The 25,381-nt window shown below is 38.9% G+C and overlaps 1 protein-coding gene across 9 annotated transcripts in view; it reads left to right on the top strand.

Moving 5' to 3' along the window:
• Positions 1–25,381, top strand: part of PCCA (propionyl-CoA carboxylase subunit alpha) — a 391,229-nt gene that overhangs the window by 101,259 nt on the left and 264,589 nt on the right. For all 9 annotated transcript variants that reach the window (XM_026493544.4, XM_057307315.1, XM_057307311.1 and 6 more), the window contains one exon: positions 5,416–5,547. In XM_026493544.4, the coding sequence (XP_026349329.1) occupies positions 5,416–5,547 (132 nt within the window). The remainder of the gene's footprint in view (positions 1–5,415; positions 5,548–25,381) is intronic.

Raw genomic sequence — 25,381 nt, 5'->3', positions numbered from 1 at the left:
AGTTTTCTTGTTCATTGTTACATTTTCTTGGCACTTTTTTCTTGGACATCAGTTTTGTTGAGTTTAAAATCCTTGGCTCATACTTATTTCTTGACTATGTTACTCCATTTTCTTTTGGCATGGATTACTCTTGTCCGAGTCTGGTGATAATTTAAACTTCTCATTTGTATAAGTCACTTTTTTTTTTTTTTTTGTATTTTTTCTTTGTCTTTTAAGCAGTATTGCTAGAATGTATCATGTATCATGGTCATTCTGGATGGAATTTCTCAGTTTTGGTGTAATATGTCTTTTTGCTATCTATTTCCAGTTTTGAAACTGTTTTCTTGAAATACAGTTTTTGGTATTCTTTGCTTAGTTTTCTTGAAAGACTCCTCTTATCCATATGTTGGATGTTCTCTCTCTTCAGTTTTGTCATTTTCTCTTGTATCCTTTAAAAATAATTTCATTTCTTTGGTATTTAAATTCAGAAAAGTTTCTTCCTTTCACTTTCTATTTTCTGTAAGGCATTATTTGTTTTCTTTATTCACTCTTGAGTTCCTTCTGGATTAGTCCACATTTCTAGAATGATATTTCTTTCTTTCTTTTTTTTTTTTTTTAAAGATTGTATTTATTTATTTCACAGAGAGAGAGACAGCCAGCGAGAGAGGGAACACAAGCAGGGGGAGTGGGAGAGGAAGAAGCAGGCTCATAGCGGAGGAGCCTGATGTGGGGCTCGATCCCATAACGCCGGGATCACGCCCTGAGCCGAAGGCAGACGCTTAACCGCTGTGCCACCCAGGCGCCCCTAGAATGATATTTCTTTATAATTTCTGATTTTATTTTGAGGCCTGTCACCTCATTTCTGAACGTTTCTAATTCTGATTTATGTTATTGCGTGTTTTTTATAACTTTAGAAAATGTTTTTCAGCTTGTTTTGAAACAGTAGGTAACAGTTTTGATATGTTACATGTTGACATGTTTTTCTCCTGTGGTTTTTTTTTTTTCCCTTCATGGATGCCATTCTAGTATTTATTTTTTTTCCATGTAAAAACATTGTATGGGATTTTATCTTGATCATTTTATTTTGCTTAGTTTTCTCTGTGAAGTTAGTTTTCCTCTATATTGCTTTTTAAAGAGCTGTATACTTTTTTGAAATGAGTGATACATGTCTAAGAAGTTTAAGTACTTGAATAGAGATAGCAGGAAAAGGTTTTTTCTGAAGTCTTGAAAAATGAATTAACCTTGTAATCTCCCTATTACTCTTTTTGATGTTCATACTGTTGTCACCATATTCAGGCGGTATCCTTTCTATCTACTACTGTATGCTTTTGACATAGTCTTATTAATTTTTGAAAGCTTTCTCACTGGCTCACTTTTTTAACTCGTGTGTTCCCCATACCAACCCTGAACTGACCTTTTCTACCAGAAACTCTTTTTCCTTTTAGCAAGGAATACATTAAAATTTAGAATCTGAGTCCTTTGGGCAGTTCAGCAATTTTTTCATGGCTATGTCTCTTGTCTGACCATGGCTTTACAGTTATCCAAATAGTATCTTGGTGAGCCTAATGTGTATACATTTAAAAGAAATCTGAATTCATGGTGTAGCAGTTTATTAACTTATATTTCTTTTTTTTTTTTTTTTAAAGATTTTATTTATTCGACAGAGATAGAGACAGCCAGCGAGAGAGGGAACATAAGCAGGGGGAGTGGGAGAGGAAGAAGCAGGCTCACAGCAGAAGAGCCTGGTGTGGGGCTTGATCCCATAACGCCAGGATCACGCCCTGAGCCGAAGGCAGACGCTTAACCGCTGTGCCACCCAGGCGCCCCTTAACTTATATTTCTGAGAACAAATTATGTATCATACATTTTTTATAAATGATGATTATTTCTGTCCTTCATTCACAACATAAAGCCTGTTGAAAGTTAAATCTCATTATTCCCCTAACGTGCTGTTCAAAATGAACACTTTTGGGGTGCCTGGGTGGCGCAGTCGTTAAGCATCTGCTTTTGGCTCAGGGCGTGATCCCAGTGTTCTGGGATCGAGGCCCACATCAGGCTCCTCTGCTAGGAGCCTGCTTCTTCCTCTCCCATTCCCCCTGCTTGTGTTCCCTTTCTCGCTGGCTGTCTCTGTCAAATAAATAAATAAAATCTTAAAAACAACAACAACAACAAAAAACCCAGAATGAACGCTTTTTTTCATTCCTCTGTCAAAATTTGACCAGAACCATAAAATCACAGAATTTAGAAAATGAAAGGAATCCTAGAGTAGTGATTTTGGCTTTTTGTAATTTCTTTCCTATGTCTTACTATTAAAGTGTTTTCCAATGCTGTTTAAAAAAATATATGTATATATACATTTTTAAAGATTTATTTAGAGTGAGAGCACACATGAGCGGGGGTGGAGGGAAGGGTGGAGGGAGAAGGAGAGAGAGAATCTCAAGCAGACTCCCTGCTGAGTGTAGAGCCTGATGTGGGGCACGACCTCATGAACCTGAGGTCACCACTGGAACTAGAATCAAGAGTTAGATGCTCAACTGACTGAGCTACGCAGGCCCCCAAAATGCCCATGACCGTAAGACATTAACTGCCTTCAGGTATTATATTTATCATTCATGGTAAGTTTACAGGGACCTTAAAAAGCATATATTTAGAAGTACATTTTATTGCTATGGAATGTCAAAAAGACTTACTGGTGATTAAGGGAGATGGAGAATTGGATGGATGACAAAAGATCCAGGGTGAACAAAAGATTAGCAAAAGGGTACTAGTGATAAATTCTGGCCTTAACTTCTGAATCACACAGATGACTGGTCAAAATCTCGGAACTTTTAAAGCATGCTCCATCACTTTGCAGTTGCCATACTGTCTTACCCTGATCTCATCCTTGCTCTTTTGGTCAGAGAATTATGGGAGTTAGGAACTAGGACACTGCGTTCTCATTTTGCTTTAATGACATTTAAGGGCTAACCCAGGGAGTACTACCAAAACATCTAAAGAAAGAGGAAATTAGTTCATTAAAACATCCGTCTGAGTAGTTACCCAGCTTACAACGGGCTGTTTTTCTTTTCTGTTGGATGGGACAAAAGAATAGTCATTAAATACTTGATATGAGCTTTTTGCTTGGTAATTTTGCATTTTGGGGTGAGTAATTTGTCTCAAATCAGAATGCATTAGAAAAATCTAGTTAACTATTCAGAGGTTCCTAGTTAACTATTCAGAGGTTCCTAGTTGTTGGCCTTCTGTTAATCAGAAGTTTTACTGTAAAACCATAATGTATTTTGGATGTTCTCATTTATGTTATTTCTTCAACAGTTTGCATGGGTGTTCTGATTACTTGATTACGTCTGTCTAACATAGTGGTATTTAAAACTGCATTTATAATAAAAATTGCTCCATCTTGGCAAGTAAAATGAGAATATGGAAAGACAATTGATAGTGGAAACATGACTGTTTCCTCTCGACTTGTCTTGGCATTTAGTGGGTTGCAGGTTTGGGATGAAGAGAAATGAATGTGATAACTGCTGTGGTCCAAAATGACTAGTTTATCGAGCTGGAGAGATGTGGGGTATGTGGAGCTGTAAGCCTACGACCACTTTGCCGCCTTACAGAGCAGCTTCCCTTCTCAGGTGTTTACGTTTTGGGAGTTTCACAAAAGAGTTTTTTTTTTTTAATTAAGAAAATAAGGTTCTACTATTAAAACTAAATACAAACATTTGATGGGGAAATATTTTATGAGCCTCTGTTTTGGCTGAAGAGATTTCTTACTTTGCATTCTGCCATTTGTAACTGGTAATTGTAGGTATTTGGGTTCCTATATTGTATTTTGAGGTTCTGTGGACCCAACTGCCTTACTTTTCTAGTGTTCTCTTTTTATCAGGACTTTTGGTTAAGCGATAAGAACTAACAGCTGTGGCACTCAACTTGGCGTTTTACTATTTTATTTAACACTTCAATCAGACTTGCAAGGTGGTTATAATTCCCATCGTCACACAAAGAAAAGGAGACTTTATTAGTCTCGGAGTCTAAAAATTCCCTTTTCTTCTGTGTTGGTTTTGGGCATAAGGGAAAGTATACATCCTGAGTTTAAAGGCATTGGCTTTTGTGTACATTTTATGAGAGTGATTTCATCTACAACTTTTAATTTTCTCCTGTAATGCCTTTGAAAATCCGTATCTCAGCCTGGACTCATCTTAGAACCTCTAGACCTCTCTGTCAGCTTCCTGTATGCTATCCCATAGACATCTCAGTTTAGCATGTGGCAAGTTTGTCGTCATCTCATCCCCCAATTATTTATCTCCTGTATATCACTTTTGTTGATTCCCTGTTCTCCTTCCCCGTTCTGCTCTTGTGGTTCTAATCCTCTTAGTTCATAATGGCCAAGACACCAATCCAAGCAACACACTGCAGTAACTACTCTGGATAATATAGGGAGCTTCATTCTTCAGCAAAGAGTCCTTTCAGGCACCAGTGCCAATAGATAGACTATGAGACATAAATTAGACAATTTATTTTTTATACCTTTAGTCATGGGAGAATCAACAATTCGGGGCCTGACTCTGATGGTGCCTAGCATACATTCTGGCTTTCCTTTTTTCATATTTAACCTCCATTCTTTACCCAGTAATCTCATCCTTTACTTCAGCAATCCTCACCTTTACTTCTCTAGACCGTGCCCTGTGGTGGCACTAACTACGTCATATTTGGTTCTCTCTAGGATTAGTTCATTGGCAAAATTCATTAGCATTTTGTTCATTACAATACCGTAAACACAGAGGGGTAGATCCGTTGCTGGGGAACTAAATGTGATTTATACAGAAGAGTTTTTGTGGAAACTATAACTCTACCTGGTAAATTCCCACTGTATTTTTGACTCGTTTTGTGTAGTCACAAGGATGTAAACATTCTGTACTTTCTTTTGTCTATTTCCCTGAGGTATTAGTGATCACATTCCCTTGAATTAGCAGATATCCTGTGGTTTTCATCCATGTCCCCTACATTTAGCTCAAAGCCTGATGCAGAGTTGGTATTTATTAAAAAAGGACATTTGTGTTGAACTAGGCAGTGTGCTGTAGGGGATGAAGAATGCAAAGATTTATAAGGTGTTTTAAAGGTGAACTTACTGTTTAGGTTAGGTGGCAGGATACTATATATAACACCACAGAAGTGGCTTTCCCAAGGAATACTGTTAATATCAAGCAGGAATTCTTCATTTGTTATTTTTATTTGGTCCGACTTTGTTTCCTCTATCTTTGATGCACTTGTAGTATCTACAACACTATATATTTTAATGTTTTGGCTCAAATGCTTCGCTTTTAAGTTGTCTTTGGTATGAAATAATTAGTAAATATACATACGGGTTTTCTTTTTATAACGTTGTGACTGTATCAAGCACCATATTTGTTTTTGTTATAGATTTTTACTTGTGTTTCTCCACAGGCAGCAGAAGATGTCGTTTTCATTGGACCTGACACACATGCTATTCAAGCCATGGGTGACAAAATTGAAAGCAAATTATTAGCGAAGAAAGCAAAGGTTAACACAATCCCTGGCTTTGATGGAGTAGTCAAGGTGAGAAACTATATTACTGTAATATACATGTCCTTAAGTCAAACATTTTGTGGAAAGCATAAGATAAAGTGCAATTATTGCTAAATGCCATAATATAAATGCAAAATAAAATGCAAGATAACATGCAGAAATATGCGTGTTTAGGTTAAAATAAATCAGTGTTGTTTATGCTGGATTATTCTATGTTTTTAAAGATTTTATTTTTAAGTAATCTCTGCGCTCAGCATGGGGCCCGAATTTACAACCCTAAGATCAAGAGTTAACCTTCTCTACCGACTGAGCCAGCCAGCTGCCCCTGGATTATTTTAAATGGTGTAAGTTAAAAGGAGCAAGAAGCCACTTAAGCGTTGTATTTCATGATCAGTTTTTTTTTTTTTAATTGAAGTGTCATTGACACATAGTGTCAAATTAGTTTCAGGTTACAACATAGTGATTCCACAACTCTGTGCATTATGCTATGTTTACCACAAGGGTAGCTACCATCTGTCACCATACAACCCTATTATAGTTCCACTGACGATACTCCCGGTGCTGGACCTTTTATCCCCTGTGACTTATTCTATAAATGGAAGCCTGTACTTCCCAATCCCCTTCAATCACTTACCCATTCCCCCACCCCCTTCCCTTTTGGACACTATCAGTTCTTTGTGTTCATGGGTATGAGATTCTTTTTTTTTTTTTAAGATTTTATTTATTTATTCGAGAGAGAGAGTGCGCACACAAGCAGCAGGGAGAGGCAGAGGGAAAGGGAAAAGCAGGCTCCCAGCTGAGCAGGGAGCCTGATGTGGGGCTCGATCTCAGGACTCTGGGATCATGACCTGAACTGAAGGCAGATGTGGTTTTTTTTTTTTTTTTTAAGATTTTATTTATTTGACAGAGACACAGCAAGAGAGGGAATGCAAGCAGAGGGTGTGGGAGAGGGAGAAGCAGACTCCCCACTGAGCAGGGAGCCCGACGTGGGGCTCCATCCCAGGACCCTGGGATCATGACCTGAGCCGAAGGCAGACGCTTAACAAGTGAGCCACCCAGGTGCCCAAAGATTCTGCTTTTTGTTTGTCTTTCAGATTCCACATATAAATCATATGGTATTTGTCTTTCTCTGACTTATTTCACTTAGTATAATATAACACTCTCTAGATCTATCCATGTTGTTGCACATGGCAAGATCTCGGTCTTTGTTAAGGATGAGTAATAATCTGTGTGTGTGTGTGTGTGTGTGTGTGTGTGTGTGACTTCTTCTTTATCCATTCATCTGTTGGTGAACACTTGGGCTGCTTTCATATCTTGGGTATTGTAAAGAATGCTGCAGTAAACATAGGGGTACATACATTTGAATTCATGTTTTTGTTTTCTTTGGGTAAATACCCACTAATAGAATCACTGTATCATATGGTATTTCTATTTTTAATATTTAAAGGAACTTACGGCACACTTGGGTGGCTCAGTCGGTTAAGCGCGTGCCTTCGGCTCAAGTCATGATCCTGGGTTCCTGGGATTGAGCCATGTTGTTGGGCTCAGCGCTCGGTGGGGAGTCTGCTTCTCCCTCTCCCTCTTCCCCTTCTCCTGCTCATGCTCTCTTTCTAGCTCTCTCTCTCTCAAATAAATAAATAAATCTTAAAAAAAAAAAAAAAGGAACTTCTGTATTTTTCCCCCAGTGGCTAACTGTCCCAATTTGCATTCCCGCCAACAATGCATGAGGGTTCTTTTTCCTCCACATCCTCACCAACACCTGTTATTTCTTGTCTTTCAGTTCTAGCCACTCTGACAAGCATAAGGTGATGATCTCATTGTGGTTTTGATTTGCATGTGCCTGAAAATTAGTGATGTTGAACATCTTTTCATGTGTCTGTTGGCCATCTGTCTTGTCTTTTTTGGAAAAGTGTCTATTCAGGTCCTCTGCCCATTTTTAATCAGATTGTTTGTATTTTGGTATGAGTTGTGTAAGTTCTTTATAAACCCTTACTGGATACATCATTTCAGATATATTCAGTCTTGATTAGTATTGACTCATACTTTCATAGGAAAAAACCTGGTGATTTAAAAATGTTCTCTTTAGCTCTCTGGATTTCATTTAATGATGGTATGTGTTTAACGTTTGAAACATTATGATATTCTATGTGTATCTTTGTGTTGAGCTTCTGTCCATATGCATAAAACATAAATTATAAGTGTGTTTCTAGTGGAAAGTGGTATAACTGTGAATGATTATAGATCCCAAGCATAACTCCTCATTAAATAAGCAGTGTTAGCAGCTGAAGGCTTCTAAGGAAGAAATGCAGAAATTGAAGTGTGTGTGTGTGTGTGTGTGTGTGTGTGTGTGTGTGTATGTTTTTTCCGGAAAAGTTACATTTTTTTCCTCCTTAGAAGAAGAGTGTCCCTATGTAGACTAACTTTATGATTTGAGTTAATCTGCAAAAACTTTTCAGTGTTATATTGTTATTTTTTGGGCTGGGCAATTCTTTATGTGCAGGAAACTTTCATGTTTATAGGACAGTTAATAAGCTTGGCCCTTATTAATATCCTCAGTTTCTTGCCCATGTTTACCTTAATCCATATTCATCCATTTTTTCCCCCTTCTCTCCTGTTACAAGGAAGACGTGTTCCCATTCTCAGTAAAGCCAGTTCTTCCTTTTTTTTTTTTTTTTTAAAAGATTTTTTTATTTATTTATTCGACAGAGATAGAGACAGCCAGTGAGAGAGGGAACACAAGCAGGGGGAGTGGGAGAGGAAGAAGCAGGCTCATAGCGGAAGAGCCTGATGTGGGGCTTGATCCCATAACGCCAGGATCACGCCCTGAGCCGAAGGCAGACGCTTAACCGCTGTGCCACCCAGGCGCCCCTAAAGCCAGTTCTTCCTGTTAGGTTCCAGATGTACTCCTTACAGCCATCATGGGCTACAGTCTTTACTGATTAGCTTTTCTCTCTTCCGTATCTTAAAACTTGTCTTTCAGCTCCTTTCCATTACCCTTGCTATTAAAAATCCTCAGTCAACAAATGTGCTAATTCCTGGGCCAAGTGGGAAGATTGTGGTGGTGATAAACAAGATGCCCACATTCCCTCACCACGTGGTGCTTCCAGTTTTGTGAGAAAGAAATGTGGTCGTTCTCTTCCTAGAGCCCAGTAACCCTTTGTCACTTCTTAGCTGTCACCTCAGTCTCTCTTCGCTTTCACAGCCACAGGTCTTAGAAGAATTGTCCTTACTTGCTTTCATTTCTACACTGTTCACTTAATCGTTAATCTACCATAGTCTGGCTTCTTTCCTCATTCTTATGGAAATTTCTCTTGCAGTGGCTACGACCGGCAACCTATTCTTCTCAGTAAATTCAGTATATAATTTGTAATCCTGGTTTTTATTTCTTCTTTGAGTCTCTTGGTCACTTTTTCCTTCTTGAAATACTTACTTCTGGCACACTGCTCGGTTCTAGTTTTGTTTTTGTATTTTTTGGCTTGTTTTGAATGCTCATTCTTAGTTTCCATGCTGACTGTTCTTCCTATCTTTGTTCTGTAAATGGTGGTTTTATTTTGGATTCTGAGTAGAAAGTGTTTTCTTATTGTACACTCTCGCCCTGGGGCAACCTTAGTTACTCTTATGGCTCACATCTCCAATCAATATATATTTATCTGTGCTACATCTCTCTTGAAATTCAAAACTGCATGTGTGGGGTCTGTCCCTGAGGCATCTTGAAAGTAACAAGTTAAAAGCTAAGCTCATAATTTTCTCTTTGATTAGCAATTGGCAAACTATGGCTCCATGCCTGCCTGATTTGTAAATAAAGTATTATTGGAACACGATCATGCTCTTTCCTTTATGGATTGCCGACGGCTGCTTTTTTCACTAGTGACTGAGTTGAGAAATTGTGACGGATCCTGTCACCCAGCAAACCTGATATATTTATTACCTGGTCCATTCAGAAAATGTTTGCTGACTCTTACTGTAAGCTTCTCGACCTGATTCTTTCCTGCCTGAGAAAGTGGTGGTATTTTCCACACTGTTTCTCTGGCTAGAACCTTCGAGTCATTCTTGATCCATACGGCTAAAGAGAATTCACATAAAGATCTTTCTGATCCATTTTCTTCTTTCTTTGCTCATGCTAACATCAAGTTCCAGCTATACTCATCTAACCTGGATTACTTTGTCAACCTTCTGATTGATCTTTTTGTAGCCAGTCTTGGTCCCATCCAGTGAACTTTCTCCTCCTCCTCCTCTGTCGTCGTCGTCTTTCTTCCTTCCTCCTCCCTCCCTCCCTTCCTCCTCCTCCTCCTCCTCCTCCTTCTTCTTTCTCATTCATTCATTCATTCATTCATTCATTCATTTATGTATTTTAGAGGTGAGAGCATGAGCAGGGAGAGGGGCAGAGAGGGAAGAATCCCAAGCAGGCCCCCCAATGAACAGAGAGCCGGATGTGGGGCTCGATGCCCCAACCCTGAGATCATGACCTGAGTCAAAACCAAGAGTCAGAGGCTTCACCAGTTGACCCACCCAGGCGTCCCCTGATCAACTTTCAACACTAGCTTGAGTGACCTTTCAGAAATCCGAATTCAGTCCTATGCCTATGTTTAAAAACTCCTGAATGGCTACTAAATCAAATCCTTTAAATAGCTGGCCTTTGTTTTTCTCTTCAAAATGATAGTTTGCCACTTTACCCTTTACACTGTGTATGCCAACCATATATGACATCTTTTAGATTCTTGAAACTTCTGTACTAAATTCTGTCATGCATATTGATTCTGTTTCTGTCTTCTTTCCTTATTGGCTCCTCGTTGTTTAGGTGTTGGCTTAACCATACATTCCTCACAGGGGCATTCCTTGACTGTCTGGATTAGGCTAGGCCCTCTGCTGTATTTTCCCTTAGTACCCTACACTTTGCCCATCACATTTGAAATCATTCATTCATTCATCTATTAAGTGAATATTTAAGTGCATACTATTTGTCCAACATTGTTTGAAGTGCCACGGGTATAGTAATGAAAAGCAATAATAAAAAAAATTCCTGCCCTCATGGAGCTTATACTATAGAAGGAGACAGACAGTAAACAAATATTAAAATATTTAGTACATGCTATGGTGAAACATAAGACAGAGAATGGGAGAAGGGAATGCTGGGAGGGTGGTGACAGGGCAAGTCATGCGGATATCAGGAGGAAGAGCAAAGCATACTTGGAAGAAAGAATAACAAGTGTAAAGGTGTTGAGATTGAAAAATATTTGATGTTCAACAAACAACTAGGAATCATGTGGCTTCTGTGATCAAGGGAGAGAAAAATCAGAGATGAGGTAATTGAAGTAAGATGTAGTGTACTTTCTGCACGTAATTGTAAACTCCTTGCTGGAAGGGATTGTATTCTTTTTGTTACTGCATCACTTACACATGTTGCCTGGCACATAGTCAGTGCTCATGAAATACTTGTTGGATGAATAATCTTCTAGGAGATAAATTTTTACATATATGACCACGGTATACACATTATCTATCATTTAGTACATATTTACTAAACACACCAAAGAAAGGAAAGCATAATGAAAAACCAAGAGAAAAAGTAAAACAGACAATAGAAGTAGATCCACATATGCTGTAGATACTGGAATTGATGATAAGAACTGTAAAATAAGTATGATTGGTACGTTAAAATATTTTTTTGAAGAAAATGTGGAGAAAATAAGCATATAAAGGATTTCACCATGGGCGCCTGGGTGGCTCAGTGGGTTAAGTCTCTGGTTCTTGATTTTGGCTCAGGTCATTATCTCAGGGTCATGGGATTGAGTCTCACATCAGGCTCTGTGCTCAGTGTGTAGTCTGCTTGTTCCTCTTCCTCTCCCCCTGCTTTCTCTCTCTCTCTCTTTCTCTCTCTCTTTAAAATAAATAAACTAAAAAAAAAAAATTACAGAATTTCACAGGGGAATTTGGATCTCTAATAAAATTAAATGGAAATTACATAATGGCAAATATATGGAAATAAGGACTTTAGATAGGTTTAATAATAAACTAAGTAGAATATAGGATCCATGTATAGTGTATATATCAGTATTCCATTCCTTTTTATGGCTGAATAATATTCCATAGTAGGACTATACCGCTTTTTATTTTTAAACCCATTTATTAGTTGATGGACATCTGAGTTATTTCCATCTTTTGGTGATTATGAATAATGCTGCTGTAAACATTTGTATGCAATTGTTTATTTGAGTATCTGTCTTGAGTTCTTTGGGGTATTTACCCAGGAATGGAATTGCAGGGTTATATGATAATTCCATGTTTAACTTTTTGAGGAACTCTCTGGCATCCAGGCCTTTGTGTAATCCTCTCTTCAGTTTTGGTAAAACCTGTGACTTGCTTCTCTGTTAGAATATGGCAAAGGGTGATGGCATGTCATTATCTCAACTAGGTTATGTTATAGGGCAAAGATGATTGGCTGTCACCGCATTAAGTTGCATTGTAGGGCAAAGTAATTGAGTGTTACTGCTGTGATTATATTTCATTATATAAGAATCCATCTTAGGAAACTAGAGAACAGGTTCTAGTTTTTGACTTGATGACCTAAGCTGCTATGTTGTGGAAGTCCACATAGCAATAAACTACAGGCAGCTTCTACGGATCTGAGTTAGGGCAATCTCTTTCTAAGAGCCAGCAAGAAGTTACGGTGCTTAGTCATACAGCCACAGGGAAATAAATTCTGCCAGCCATCTGAGTGAGCTTGGATTTGTCCCTAGTTGAGCCTGCAAATGAAAAGGCAGTATAGCCCACACCGTGACTGCAGACTTGAAAGACTGAGCAGAGTATGACAAGTCTTTTCTTTAGTAGGCTGTCAGCTGTTGGGTTTTTAGTCCTTCTTTCCATTCTTGTTGTAGAGAGTTTTGTAAGTTCCGGTAGTGGTTTGGATGGTTTGTTATGAACTATGATCTATTTAGCCCCAGTACTTCTGCCAGTATAATTTTAATTTATCTCAACAAGAAATCTGGCCTTCTTGAGATATTCAGTGTGGGCTTTATTTTAGTCACAAAGGTAGTAATGAGTCAGAGTCCACATTAATTCTGTCTTGATGATGAATAGCAGAGTCCTCAGGAGTTCATGCATGTGGTCATTAGGAGAGCATATGATCTGGAAATTGTCCTAGATATTCTTTCTGATGAAGTCAGTGGGTGTAGTGTCTTATAGGGAGAAGATGACCTAAGCTGAAATGAGGAGTCAGATGCTTAACCGACTGAGCCACCTGGGTGCCCCTCAGGAGATTGTTTTAATTTCTGGAGTGGGAACATCTAGTTTAACCCCAAGACCGTCAATTTATTCTGCATCTTATTCTGCTTTTGTTTTAGGTCTCTTTCAAAATTTATAGTATGGAAATAGAGATCTGACTATATGACCATTTCTATCCAGTTTTTGCTTGTTCATAAAATTTTCTGTTTCTGGCTTAAGACTACTCACAAAAAGTGAGGAGGGAGCTGGATCACAACTGCTTTGGTGTCTACTCCTGAATGCTGTCTAAAGGTACTGAAGAGTCTGTTTCTGAGGTGCCCAATAGATGTATCTTTTCTTTGCTAGCACAACTAGATTAGAGTCCAACCTATTTTCATAGGAAAGATTTTGATAGTAGCTTCCCAAGGACCTTTTCCGTTATTTCCACTTCTTCTAGACTTCTCTGGTTTCCTGTGCAATTAGGAGTCTGAAGTCACTCTCAGGTCTTCCCATTTTGCCCTTGTATGTAGTTGTTGTTGTTTTTTTAAATCTTAGTTTCTTTTTTTTTTTAATTTTAAAATTTTAATTTTTTAAAAGATTTTATTTATTTATTTGACAGAGAGAGCACAAGCACGGGGAGCGGCAGGGAGAAGCAGGCTCCCCACTGAGCTGGGGACCCGACGTGGGGCTTGATCCCAGGACCCTGAGATCATGACTTGAGCTGAAGGCAGATGCTTAACTGACTGAGCCACCCAGTTGCCCCTTTTATCTCAGGTTCTTAGTAGCATCGTGAACCAATTTATATAAATCTGGGGACCCTAGATTATTTATACATTCCTCAATTTCTCTGTAAATTTCTGTCTAATCTGTGTAGGCTTTGGAAAGTCTTTGGTAATGCTTCTTAGTTCAGAATGAGACCAAAGTTTTAGCCCTCAAGGCTGGCCCTATTCTGACAGTAGTTTAATTTTAAAAGGTAATGTTGTTTTGAGGGTTTCTGGCTAGTTAGAAGAAAGAGGAAGCAGGTCAGTGGAAGAAAGAGCAGAGCAGGAGCAAATGGAGGAAAACAGGATGGAGAAGGAATAGCAGGATAAAGACTTTCAGGTTCGAGAGAGTTTTAAATTTTTCACGTTTTTCATTTGGCTTTTCCGATGCCTTTCCTCTTTCCCTATAAACTTTGTCTTCCTTTTGAATTTCATAAGGGAATTTGGAATCTGAATTTCTTTTGGAAGCTTCCTCATTGTAATGAAAAAAATTACAGAACATTAGGTGTTTGAGATTTTGATCTCTACCCCCCCCAACAGGTGACTGTCAAATGAACCATTCATATCAAAAGCTTACAAAAGAGTCTATTATAATTTTTAATTATCCTAGGTGAGATTATGCCTTTTAGAAGCATAGGAACATAAATTTGATTTCTGGATTTAGTACCTTTAAGGAGAAGTCTGCTTCAGAGAGAGCATAGACTTGGCCTGAGTTGAACCCATGAGAAACTTGTAATAACATATCAACTATGTTGTTTGTTCATCTCATGTCTTAGGCCCCCAAACTAATGGTTGGCCATCTCTAATTGTAGACCTGACAATATGCAATGCTTTGATGGTTTAAATTTGGAAGGGAGATCTCTCCCAGACCCAGACTTCCACGGACAAAATAAGTCGAGACAGAGAAAGTTCTCAAGTTTTGTTTACAGATTTTATTTATTTGAGAGAGAGAGTGTGAGTGAGTGATCATGAGTGGGAGGAGGTGCAGAGTGAGAGGGAGAAGCAGACTTCCTGCTGAGCAGGGAGCCCCATATGGGGCTTGACCCTAGGACCCTGGAATCATGATCTGAGCCAAAGGCAGACGCCTAACTGACTGAGCCACCCAGGTGACCCTCAAGGTTTGATACAGGTTTCAAAGGAAATTTTATCCTGTTTAGATACCAATGTGAGGAAATCTTCTGAATACATTAGCTTCTGGAGCTAGCATGAAGGTGAACTTACAGGTCCGATACTTGTCTTCTTCCATATAAACTTTGTCTATGGACTTAGAAGAAAAAATGTTGTGGGTATTTTATTTCTAATAAGGAAGTCTTCCTCCAGTCCTAAACATTTTCAAATCTAAGCAGGATATCAAAAGATTCCTCATTCCTCAGTTTCCTAAAAAGGAAATTGGAGCTCTCCCCAAAGTGAGATTTTTCTTACCATTGTGGTTGGGGACACCCCTGGGTGCGGGCTCAGTGGGCATCAAAGGAGCTCTGCAGTTTTTGAATCTAGGGTCTTTAACAGAACTTAGTAGAACCTCCCAGATTGCCTCAAAGTGATGGTATCTTTAAATGTAGTAGGTATAATAAAGTTGGTTTTGCTTGTTCATCTTTTCAGGGAGGCTTCGTTTGACAATCTGCATTTGAATTTGCAACTGCTGTTAATTTATAAAATAGGGATAAATAGCAAGTAGAAGAAAAATCCACTTATCTTTTCAGTTTTGTCTCCTTGTATGCTTTAGGTGGTTTTTAAGATCCATTCATACTCTCAAATAATGGCAGGTTTTCATTACCTGTGTTAACTTTAACTATGGTATACAGTTCTTGACACCTGTTATCTGAATTAGTTAAGCCCCAATTGAACATGAAGGTTATAGTTTTCGGGTAAGCATTTAAAAACAGTTTTAGGAAAGCCCTTTTGTTTTGCTCATAAATTTTCATTCTGGTTTTATTTCTAGTTTGCTTTTAATTATTTGTTACAAGAGGCTATACATACTTTTTAAAACCTGGTTATTTGGTTTTCTTCTGTAGTAACTCTACATTCATTTGGGTCTACACTGTTTTTCACATTTTATAGTTTATATTTGTTAGGTAAAAGATTACTTTTAAGGGTATCTATGCCGATAGAGGTTTGCTGATGCAAATAGTGTAAATTTTTGGAATACCTTGTGGTTTTAGCAATTGCATTAGCAATACAACCCTTGGAAGAATTATGTGTTAACTATAGGTAATTCTATCTTTTTTAAATCCATAGGTTGGTTGTTTTGTTTTGTTTATTTATTCCCCCCCCCCCCTTAGCCTGGTATCTTTAGGGCTAAATTTCTTTTTTCTTTTCTTTTCTTTTCTTAAAAGATTTTACTTATTTATTTAACAGAGTGAGAGAACACAAGCAGAAGGACCAGTAGAGGGAGAGGGAAAAGCAGGCTCCCCACCTGAGCCGCCTAGGTGCCCCTAAATTTCTTTTTTTCTTGACAGCTGTGTTCTACATTCTGTCCCCAAGTAATTTTCACCTCTAATTTGAGGAAATTAATGTGGTTTCAATTCATTACATTTCTTTTTATAGCTTTCTTCCTTTCCCATTTGAATATTTAAGCTATTATGTGGAGGGGATATAGAGATGGTCTGCCACATTCTTTTAAAACCTTGTGTGTAGTACTAAAGAGTCTTCCGAAATGGTTTTCATTATGTCTTGTTCTTGAATCACTCTTTTGATTAGAGAGAAGTCATATTATTTTAAGGTATAATTCTCAAGTAGTCATCTGATATCAAATGTTTGCCTTTAATAACTTGTTCTGTTCTATTCAACATCTTAACTAACCTGATCTCAGGAGCTTGAGAGCCTTGTAGGGTGTGCATCTGAAGCTGGTAGAAGATAGGGTTTGGACCCCCAGCCCACTTGTTTAGCAAAGAATAACGAGCTACACACCCTGATTTCAAAGAGCTTCAAGTCCCTTTAGGTGACCTACAAGTAGATAGGCAATGTAATACATTTTAATAATTTGAAGCTCAGAGTGCATGGGGCCCATGTAGGAAAGGCACCTAACCTAGTTTGAAGGTGTCATGGCAGGGGCGCCTGGGTGGTTCAGTTGTTAAGTGTCTGCCTTCGGCCTAGGGCGTGATCCCAGGGTCCTGGGATCCAGCCCCGCATCGGGCTCCCTGCTCCTCTGGGAGCCTGCTTCTTCCTCTCCCACTCCCTCTGCTTGTGTTCCCTCTCTCTCTGGCTGTGTCTCTCTCTGTCAAATAAATAAATAAATAAGTAAATAAATAAATAAAATCTTAAAAAAAAAAAAAAGGTGTCATGGCAGATCTTCTAATGGAAGTGATATCTAAGTGATACCTGAAGTTTGAGCAGTAGTGAGTTAGCTAAAAAGTGAGGGTGACGATGGAGACACAGTTCTAAGGTCAGTGAGAACACCTTATTGTTAAAATTTGTTGCTGAGCCCCTGCAGGAGCTTTAGAAAAGTGCTGGTCTGAGCACCCGGGCCTGTAAATGAGGATCCAGGTATGTGTGGCCTTGACTGTGACTTGCCTGGGTTTGGAGGTTATTCTTATGGTGTTGGGAGCCTCTGAATGGTTTCCTATAGAGAAGTTAACATGATAAAATTGTAGAATTAGAAAACTTTCTTTGGTTTGTAATGTGGAAAACGGATTGGAGCAGTGCAAAACTTGAGGTTGGTCAGTGAATTAAAAGTGCTTTTCCTGGGCAGGAAGTGATAGAGGCCTAAAATAAAGGATTAGGATGGAGCAGAGTGGATGGTGTGGAGGGCCTGGTGGAAGCGGAATTTGTATCTTCTCTGATCTGGGACATATCAGGAGTGGGGCAGAGGGAGGAATCAGCACAGATGAGCCCACTGCATTTTGTTGTGATACCTGTCAGCATTCTAACTTTGGGGGAAATTCATTAAACTTCTCTGAGTTCCTATTGCCCTTTACATCTCAGAGCAGAGTGTGGTAATCTATTTGAATGAAGCTGGTGCATTTCACAGTGTACTCATAAAGTAGTCATTGTTTTTGTCAGCCAGTTAGCTGGACTTTAAAGCCTGTACTCTTGCTTTAGTAAAAAAGAGCCAAATAATAACAACAAAAACTAGCATGAAGGAAATCATTAAAAAAACCAAAATAACAAAGAAATTGAAAAGCTTTGTCCTGGTAATTACAAAGTACAGTATTAGACATCAGTATCCTTTTCCCCTGCTAAACCAAGAATGACTCTCCTGATGATGCCTTAAAGGCTTCATATTTTTGAAAAAGGATTCAATTATGTTTACTATGCTGTTTTACGGTTATAAAAATATGTACTAAAGTTTGGAAAGATTTGGAAGGATATTCAAACAGTCTTCTTCTTCTTTTATTTATTTATTTGACAGAGAGAGACAGCCAGTGAGAGAGGGAACACAAGCAGGGGGAATGGGAGAGGAAGAAGCAGGCTCCCAGCAGAGCAGCCTGATGTGGGGCTTGATCCCAGAACGCCGGGATCACACCCTGAGCTGAGGCAGACGCTTAACGACTGAGCCACCCAGGCGCTCCTCAAACAGAGTCTTCTGCTTGACTCGGAGTTGTCTGGAAAACACAATCAGCTGGAACCCATTTCCTGAACCCAGGACTGTTGAAAGTTTTGCTTTACTTTATACCAAGAATGCAGAATGGTTTGAGGATGCTTTTTGTGTACAGATAAGCTTTTACCCATAATATATTGAAGCAGTGATTCCCCCGCCCCCATGCCCCGAACAGTTGCTGATTTGTTCTAGAACCAGCTGAGGAAAATTTGTAAGTAGCTTCCCATGCGGATGAGTAGCAGGACTTTCATCCAGTGAGTACAGAATTCAGGGTTGGTAAGTAGGCTCTATCGTAGCAAGTGAGAAAGGAGAGGTATGGTCTGAATCACTGTTGAAGTGAATTGGGTGTTTAGCATCAGGGTAACTATTTAAATATGCCTGTCCTTGTTACAGTTTTTGCTTCCCTTCCCCACCCTTCTTCCCTGCTCACCAGCAACCATGAGCAAGTGCACATATCGTCTGACCCAGTGGAGTGTCCTGGGGATGCAGGTGCACATTTTTTTTTTTCAGTATTGTAATGCCGGTATTAATCTGTGTTATATGGGTTCAGAGGATGAATGATGACCACAAGATACCCCAACCAAAGAACAGACTTGGGGCTCTGGTGATGGGCTGTCCATTTTATCACAGATTGCCAAGCATACTGTGTGCAGTGTATGTTCCGGTGTATTTCAGCCCAATTTCATCTTCTTGATGACCCTATGAGATAGATATTGATACTGTCTCCATCTTAGAGACGAGGAAACCAAATTCCAGGGCGGCACCCTGGGAGGTAACCGGCTCACCGTCTGAGAGAGCCAGTGTTGAGCCCACAGCTCTGGTCTAGCACCTGTGTTCTTAGCTGTTGGACTTTGATGTCTCCCGGGTGGGGGCTGGAGAGTATTAACATAGGCTTGTAGAAAAGGCACCCAATTTTTCTTAGCTCCTTTTGACATTTTTGTGATCTGCTTATTTGGTTATAGAAACATCACACACCCCTCCCATCATAATCTCTGTGAAACAGAATTTTTTACCGTTTTGCTTTTGGGTTAAATGATAGAGTTCCTTTAATGTAAGTTGTGCTGAAAGAGAGGGGTAAAAGAGATGATTAGTGGTTCTGGTGCTGTCTTTGTTCTTTCTCCATTTCTGGAACTGCTGGAACTATATGGTTTAATATTCACCTCATCAGTGTTCCCAAGTGCTCAGTAACTTCAGAACCAGAGTGTGGCTTCCTTCAAACTGGGATTATAGGCTGTGATTACAGAATGAACCACAGGGATTTGAATCAAATCATATTTTTGGAACATTCCTTTTTCCTGCTACCTGATTTGAAGCCATAGGAATATGGTCGCTAATACTTTGTCTCATTTGGTTTTGTGCTTTTCAGTGTTTTCTCAATTGTATTAACTTTTGATATGAAAACAGAAATATTCTGGGGCGCCTGCGTGGCTCAGTCGTTAAGTGTCTGCCTTCGGCTCAGGGCGTGATCCTGGGGTCCTGGGATTGAGCCCTGCATCGGGTCCTCCACTGGGAGCCTGCTTCTTCCTCTTCCACTCCCCCTGCTTGTGTTCCCTCTCTCGCTGGCTGTCTCTCTCTCTCTCTGTCAAATAAATAAATAAAATCTTTAAAGGAAAAGAACCAGAAATATTCTAAGTACATCATTTGAAAATTATATAAGGGCATCAGTAGTATCAGATTTGTTTTATTCCTTCTGTTGAGATTTTTATATTTGATTTTTCTTTGATTTTCAGGGGATTGTTGTCCCACCTGTTAGAAATTTTCTTTAAATAAATTATAGGGTATTGAACACTTCTTGAATAGAATTTGTTGTCTTAATCCCTGTAGTATTTTCATATATTGTATCGTATGTCATATAGTTAATAGATGTGGGGATTGTCTTAAGAATGTTCTAAGTGGGGGGGGCGCCTGGGTGGCTCAGTTGGTTAAGCGTCTGCCTTTAGCTCAAGTCATGATTTTGGAGTCCTGGGATTGAGACCTGCATGGGGCTCCCTGCTTAGAGAAGTCTGCTTCTCCCTCTCCCGCTGCTCCTCCCGGCTTGTGCTCTCTCTTTCTCTCTTGCTCAGTCTCTCTCTCAAATAAATAAAATCTTAAAAATGTTCTAAGGGTGCCTGGTTGGCTTAGTCGGTAGAACGTGTAACTCTTGATCTTGGGGTTATGAGTTCAAGCCCCACATTAGTTGTAGAGATTACTTAAAAATGAAATCTTAAAAAAACCCCAGAAAGTTAGTTTTAAAGCTAAGAGTAAGTAGAATCAGTTCTGCTTTTTCTTTAAATATTGCCAAGTTGGATCTGTGAAGAAGTAATGATGTTTTGCTTAAAAGACATTTGTTTTATATATTTGGTAAAATAGTAATACTTATTTTACATTTTTTACTAAATTTGAGTATCTGTTGTTTTTTCTTACATTTTAATATATTGTAAATTTGTGGCCCTTCAACTTGAAAACTTTTTGTCATATAAAGTTTGATCTTTTAATTGAGATACCCACGTACCCCTGATCTTTTAAACTAATGAAATATGCATTTAAAATTACAGTTAAGGGGGTGATTGGGTGGCTCAGTTGGTTGGGCGATTGCCTTTGGCTCTGCTTGTGATCCCAGAGTCCTGGGATCGAGCCCCCATTGGGCTCCCTGCTCAGCTGGGAGTCTGCTCAGGGAGCCTGCTTCTCCTTCTCCTTCTGCCTCTCCCCCTGCTTGTGCTCTCTCTCTCTCTGTTTCAAATAAATAAAATCTTTTTTTTTTATTAAAATTACAGTTAAGGTAGAACTATTTTTTAAGAATAGGCTTTAAAAAAATAGGAAGAATGTGTTCTGTGAAACCCACCCACATTTCAAACATTTGAAGTTGCAGGACGGAGTAAGACAAGTGCTTGACTGAGGGTTAAAAGACAAGGAAGAGGGTACATATTGGGCTTGGTTTTGCCCAGCAGCAACGGTATTTCATTGAGTATGCTTTGTGTAAATTAAAGCAAAACCCAAACCTATCCAGTTCTTGAGCTCCTGCTCTGAACTACCGTGTGGCACTTCCTTGCTGTATATCACTTAGACGTGCGAATTTGAACAAGCCACTACATCTTCGTGGATGTAAGTTTATTCACTTCAAACACGGATGCTCTGGAGGTGAGCAGTTCTGTTGTCTTTGGAGTAGATAATTTAGGCAACAGACTTGTTTCTGTGGAAGCTGATGGGTAGTTTATTCATTCAACAAATAATGTGTTGATGTATCGATTTGCTAATAAGCTCTGGGGATTTTGTAGAGAGCAGCAGACCTAGTCATTGCTGTCATGGAGATTAAATGACGGGGGCTGTCATAATTGAAGGACAGAGTGTAATCTGGTCGCATAGCAGTGATGCCTAACCTGGTGCAGGAGGACTGGAAAGGCTTTCTGGAGAAAGTAAGATTTCACTGAGACCTGAAGCACACACCCCTGAGTTTAAGAGAAAATGGTAATTTTTCTCTCCTCTAGACCACTGCTTCCTGACTAAATTCGCATCCCTCTTGCCTCTCTCTAAACTCTTCATTTGTTTATTGGTTCATTCAGTCTTTCATTCAGCAACAGCTGTTTCCCAAATGATGACTATGTGCCAGGCAGTTCAAGGAATATCAAACCTATCACTGAACCAGTTAGAGATTTTTGCTTTTATGGAGCTTATATTTTAATGCAGTAGGCAGATGCATAATAATTTACATAATAATGTAAATTATACGCTCAAATTCTTCAAAATGCAGCCATAGTGAGGACTCTTCATTTTCTTGCTTTTAGGCTGAAGTGCAGCCCTGCTTCCTCTACGTTTGGCTCACTGTTCAAGCCCCAACCCCCTGACTCTGTTCTACCATGCTTTCATTTGTCAGGTCTCTTTCATAGTAGCCTCATCTGAGAAGTTTCCTGGAATCTGTTTTTGAATTCGAGATCCCCTGTTGTCACATGCCCTCTTCACTTTTTCTGCATAACATGCATCTTGGTAATGGTTTCTTAGCTGCTGTATAATTATTTAAGGTCTTGCCTTTTCCACCAGACTATAAATTACATGAAGGCTGGGATGGTGCCTTTTCTTTTTCTTTCTTTCTTTCTTTCTTTCTTTCTTTCTTTCTTTCTTTCTTTCTTTCTTTCTTTCTTTCTTTCTCTTTCTTTCTCTCTCTCTTTCTTTCTTTCTTTCTTTCTTTCTTTCTTTCTTTCTTTCTTTCTTTCTTTCTTTCTTTCTTTCTTTTAAAGATTTTATTTATTTGAGAGAGAGATACACAGCGAGAGAGGGAACACAAGCAGGGGGAATGGGAGAGGGAGAAGCAGGCTTCCCGCTGAGCAGGGAGCCCTATGCGGGGCTTGATCCCAGGACCCTGGGATCATGACCTTAGCCGAAGGCAGATGCTTAATTGACTGAGCCACCCAGGCACCCCTGGGATGGTGCCTTTCTTGTTTTCTTCTGTCTTCAGGGCCTGGTATGTGGCACATAGTCTGGGAATCTGGAGGATGCCTGCCTGGGCTTGGGGGTGGGAAGGAAAGTCAAGGCAGTGGGGACGAGACAGATGGTGCAGGCAGGTAGGCAGGATCAAGTACTGACACTTGCAAGTAAAGGAGTTGAAAGCTGGTTCTCAGGCAGTGGGGAGTAATGAAAAGTTTAAGCAGGTTTTGGGAATACTAGTTTGTTTTGATAACGTTTAATGTCCTAGAAATCATTAATTAGGTTAACACCCTCAAGCATGGTGGGTTTAATTTTTAAACTGTGAAAGTAGTATGAAGTATGAAATTTTGATCTTAATGGTAAAAAAGTTAAATATGTACGTAAGTGTCTGCAGCAAAAAGTCAAAGTTTCCTCTTTCCTAACTCTTAATCCTACTTTGAAGCAGTAACTCAAGCTGAGGTTTTTGTGCGTGCATAAGCTTTTATGAGCATTCTAAGGTGTTGTCCTGCCTTATTATAGATAAGGTCATATTATCTTTAAAAAATTCATTCATTCATTCATTCATTCATTTATTTATTTATTTATTTATTTATTTTGGTGAGAGGATGGGTAAGTGGGGTGAGGAGGTGGGCAGAGAGAGAGAAACTTGGGCAGACTCCCTGCTGAATGGGGAGCCTGACTGGGACTCAGTCTCACACCCATGAGATCACAACCAGAGCTAAAACCAAGAGTTGGACGCTCAACCAACTGAGCCACCCAGGTGCCCCCACATATGACTCTTAAACAGAAAGACAACCCAGTTTAAAAATAGATATTTCTCTAAAGAAGGTATACAAATGGCCAATAAGCACGTGAAGAACTGTTCATCGTGGTTAGTCATAGGAAAATTCAACCCAAACCACAATGAGATAGCACTTTACAACTAGTAGGGTGGCTACAGTAGAAGATTATCAAGTGCTGGCAAAGTTTTGCAGAAATGATAACCTTTCTACACTGCTCATGGGAATGCAAAATGGTCAGCCACTTTGAAAAACAGTTCAGCAGTTTTTCAAAAGGTTAAATATAATGTTACCATGTGACCTTGTGATCTCACTCCTAGTTATATATCCAAAATAAATATATATGTCCACTCAAAAATTTGTACACAAATGTTCATAGGAACATTTTTCATAGTAGCTGAAAAATTAAAAACAATCTAAATGTCCATTAAGTGACGAATAGATTAAAAAAAAAAAGTGGCGTATCCATACAAAGGAATAATGTTTAGCGATAAAAAGAATAATACTGATACATTAAAAAAAACCGAGATAAGATCATACTATATATATTCTCCTACAACTTGCTTTCCCCCACAGTGCACACTCTATTTGACAGATTCTTAGAGTGTAGGAGTTACCTTCCTAAACCCCAGTCCTCATTCCCCGGCATAGAGCCAAGGCATTTGGAACTCTGTGCTGAGTCCCGAAAGGTCCTGCCGGAACAGGCCACGCCTTCCACTGGACTTCATGCTGTCCTTTTCTGCCACTTGCTTTTTGTCTTCAGTTTTCACCTCATGGACTTCTAGAACATATGAAATACCTTCTGAATTTGGGTTTTTGTTCATGTTGTTCCTTCTGTTTAGAATTCTTTCACCCTAATCTTCCCATGGCAGTGGTTGTTCACTTCAGGCTTTAATTTACATTTTACTTCAGAAGGACCCTTTCATTTTTTTCTTTACAAAAAAAAAAAAAAAAAAATTGAGTAATCTCTGCCCTCAACGTGGGGCTCAAACTCAAGACCCCAAGATCAAGAGTCACACGCTCTACTGACTAAGCCAGCCAGCTGCCCCCAGAAGCACCCTTTCTGAGCAGTGTATCTGTGTTCTCTCTGTTTCCCTCCCTCAGTACTGTTTGTTTCCATGTAACATTTATTTCAATTCTCAATTGATTTGTTTGCTCTCCTTCGGTTTTCCTTATTTAAAGAAGGCTGTAAGTTCCACGAGCACAAGAACTATTTCATGTAATGTTACATGTGGATCAGCCTCATCTTTTTTAAGGACTATGGCCTATTCCATTTCATGCATGTATCCTTTTTGGTACCAATCCCTTATTGAAGGTCTTTAAAGTTGTTTTTCTGATTTTCTTATCAAAACACCAGCAACAAATTAAAAATTATTTATTTATATATCTCTTCCGTGTGCGTGCATGTTCATACATCTATAGGAGAGCTTCCAAAAAATGAAGTTGCTGGGTTGAAAGATTTAGGTCTTCAAACTTCTGATAGATACTAACAATTCTTAAAAAGATTGTACCATTTCGTATGACATCAGTCATGAGAGTCATGTCTGCTTACCTTCAGGCCCTCACTCCTGGCTGTTGGCAGACTGTGGCAAATCGACTGTGGTGTCTCATTGTTTTAGCTTATGTGCCCATAATAAAGTTTGAACATATTTCATATATTCTTTTGGATTTCATTTTACGGAAACTTCTCATTTAATCTTTTGGCCATATTTCCTGATAATTGTTGATCTTCTTGTTGATTCAAGACTTTTTTATTAACAAATGTTTTCCTGTCTTTAGTCTTACAGGAAAGTTAGACTGCGTGATATGTCATTGCCATCGAATTTGGAACTGTATGGGGCTTTTGATCTCTTTATATATCCTGATAATAGCTAAATGTGCTAAAAGAACGTATTAGAGATGAGTGTATTTAATAGTTTCTTGTTGAAACTGATAATAGTTTTTAAATGTCCAATATATAATATGTCCTGAATAAAATATCTTGGGATAAATGAGTGACAGATGAAAAATTACTTTTTAAGGCAGTTTGATTTTACTTGGAGGTTCATTTAGTGAAATTTGCTTTTCATAGTAGGAAGTATTTTTTTCTTAAGAGTTGCCAGATAAAAATATAGGTTGCCCAGTTGAATCTTAGATAAACAATGATTTTTTAAAAGTATGTTCCAAAAATTGCAATTATGTCCCAAATA

This window comes from Ursus arctos, unplaced genomic scaffold, assembly GCF_023065955.2.
Source record: "Ursus arctos isolate Adak ecotype North America unplaced genomic scaffold, UrsArc2.0 scaffold_10, whole genome shotgun sequence".
NCBI classification, from domain to species: Eukaryota; Metazoa; Chordata; class Mammalia; order Carnivora; family Ursidae; genus Ursus; species Ursus arctos.
The sequence above is the reverse complement of the archived record's forward strand: the minus strand, read 5'-3'. Positions and strand labels throughout refer to the sequence as shown.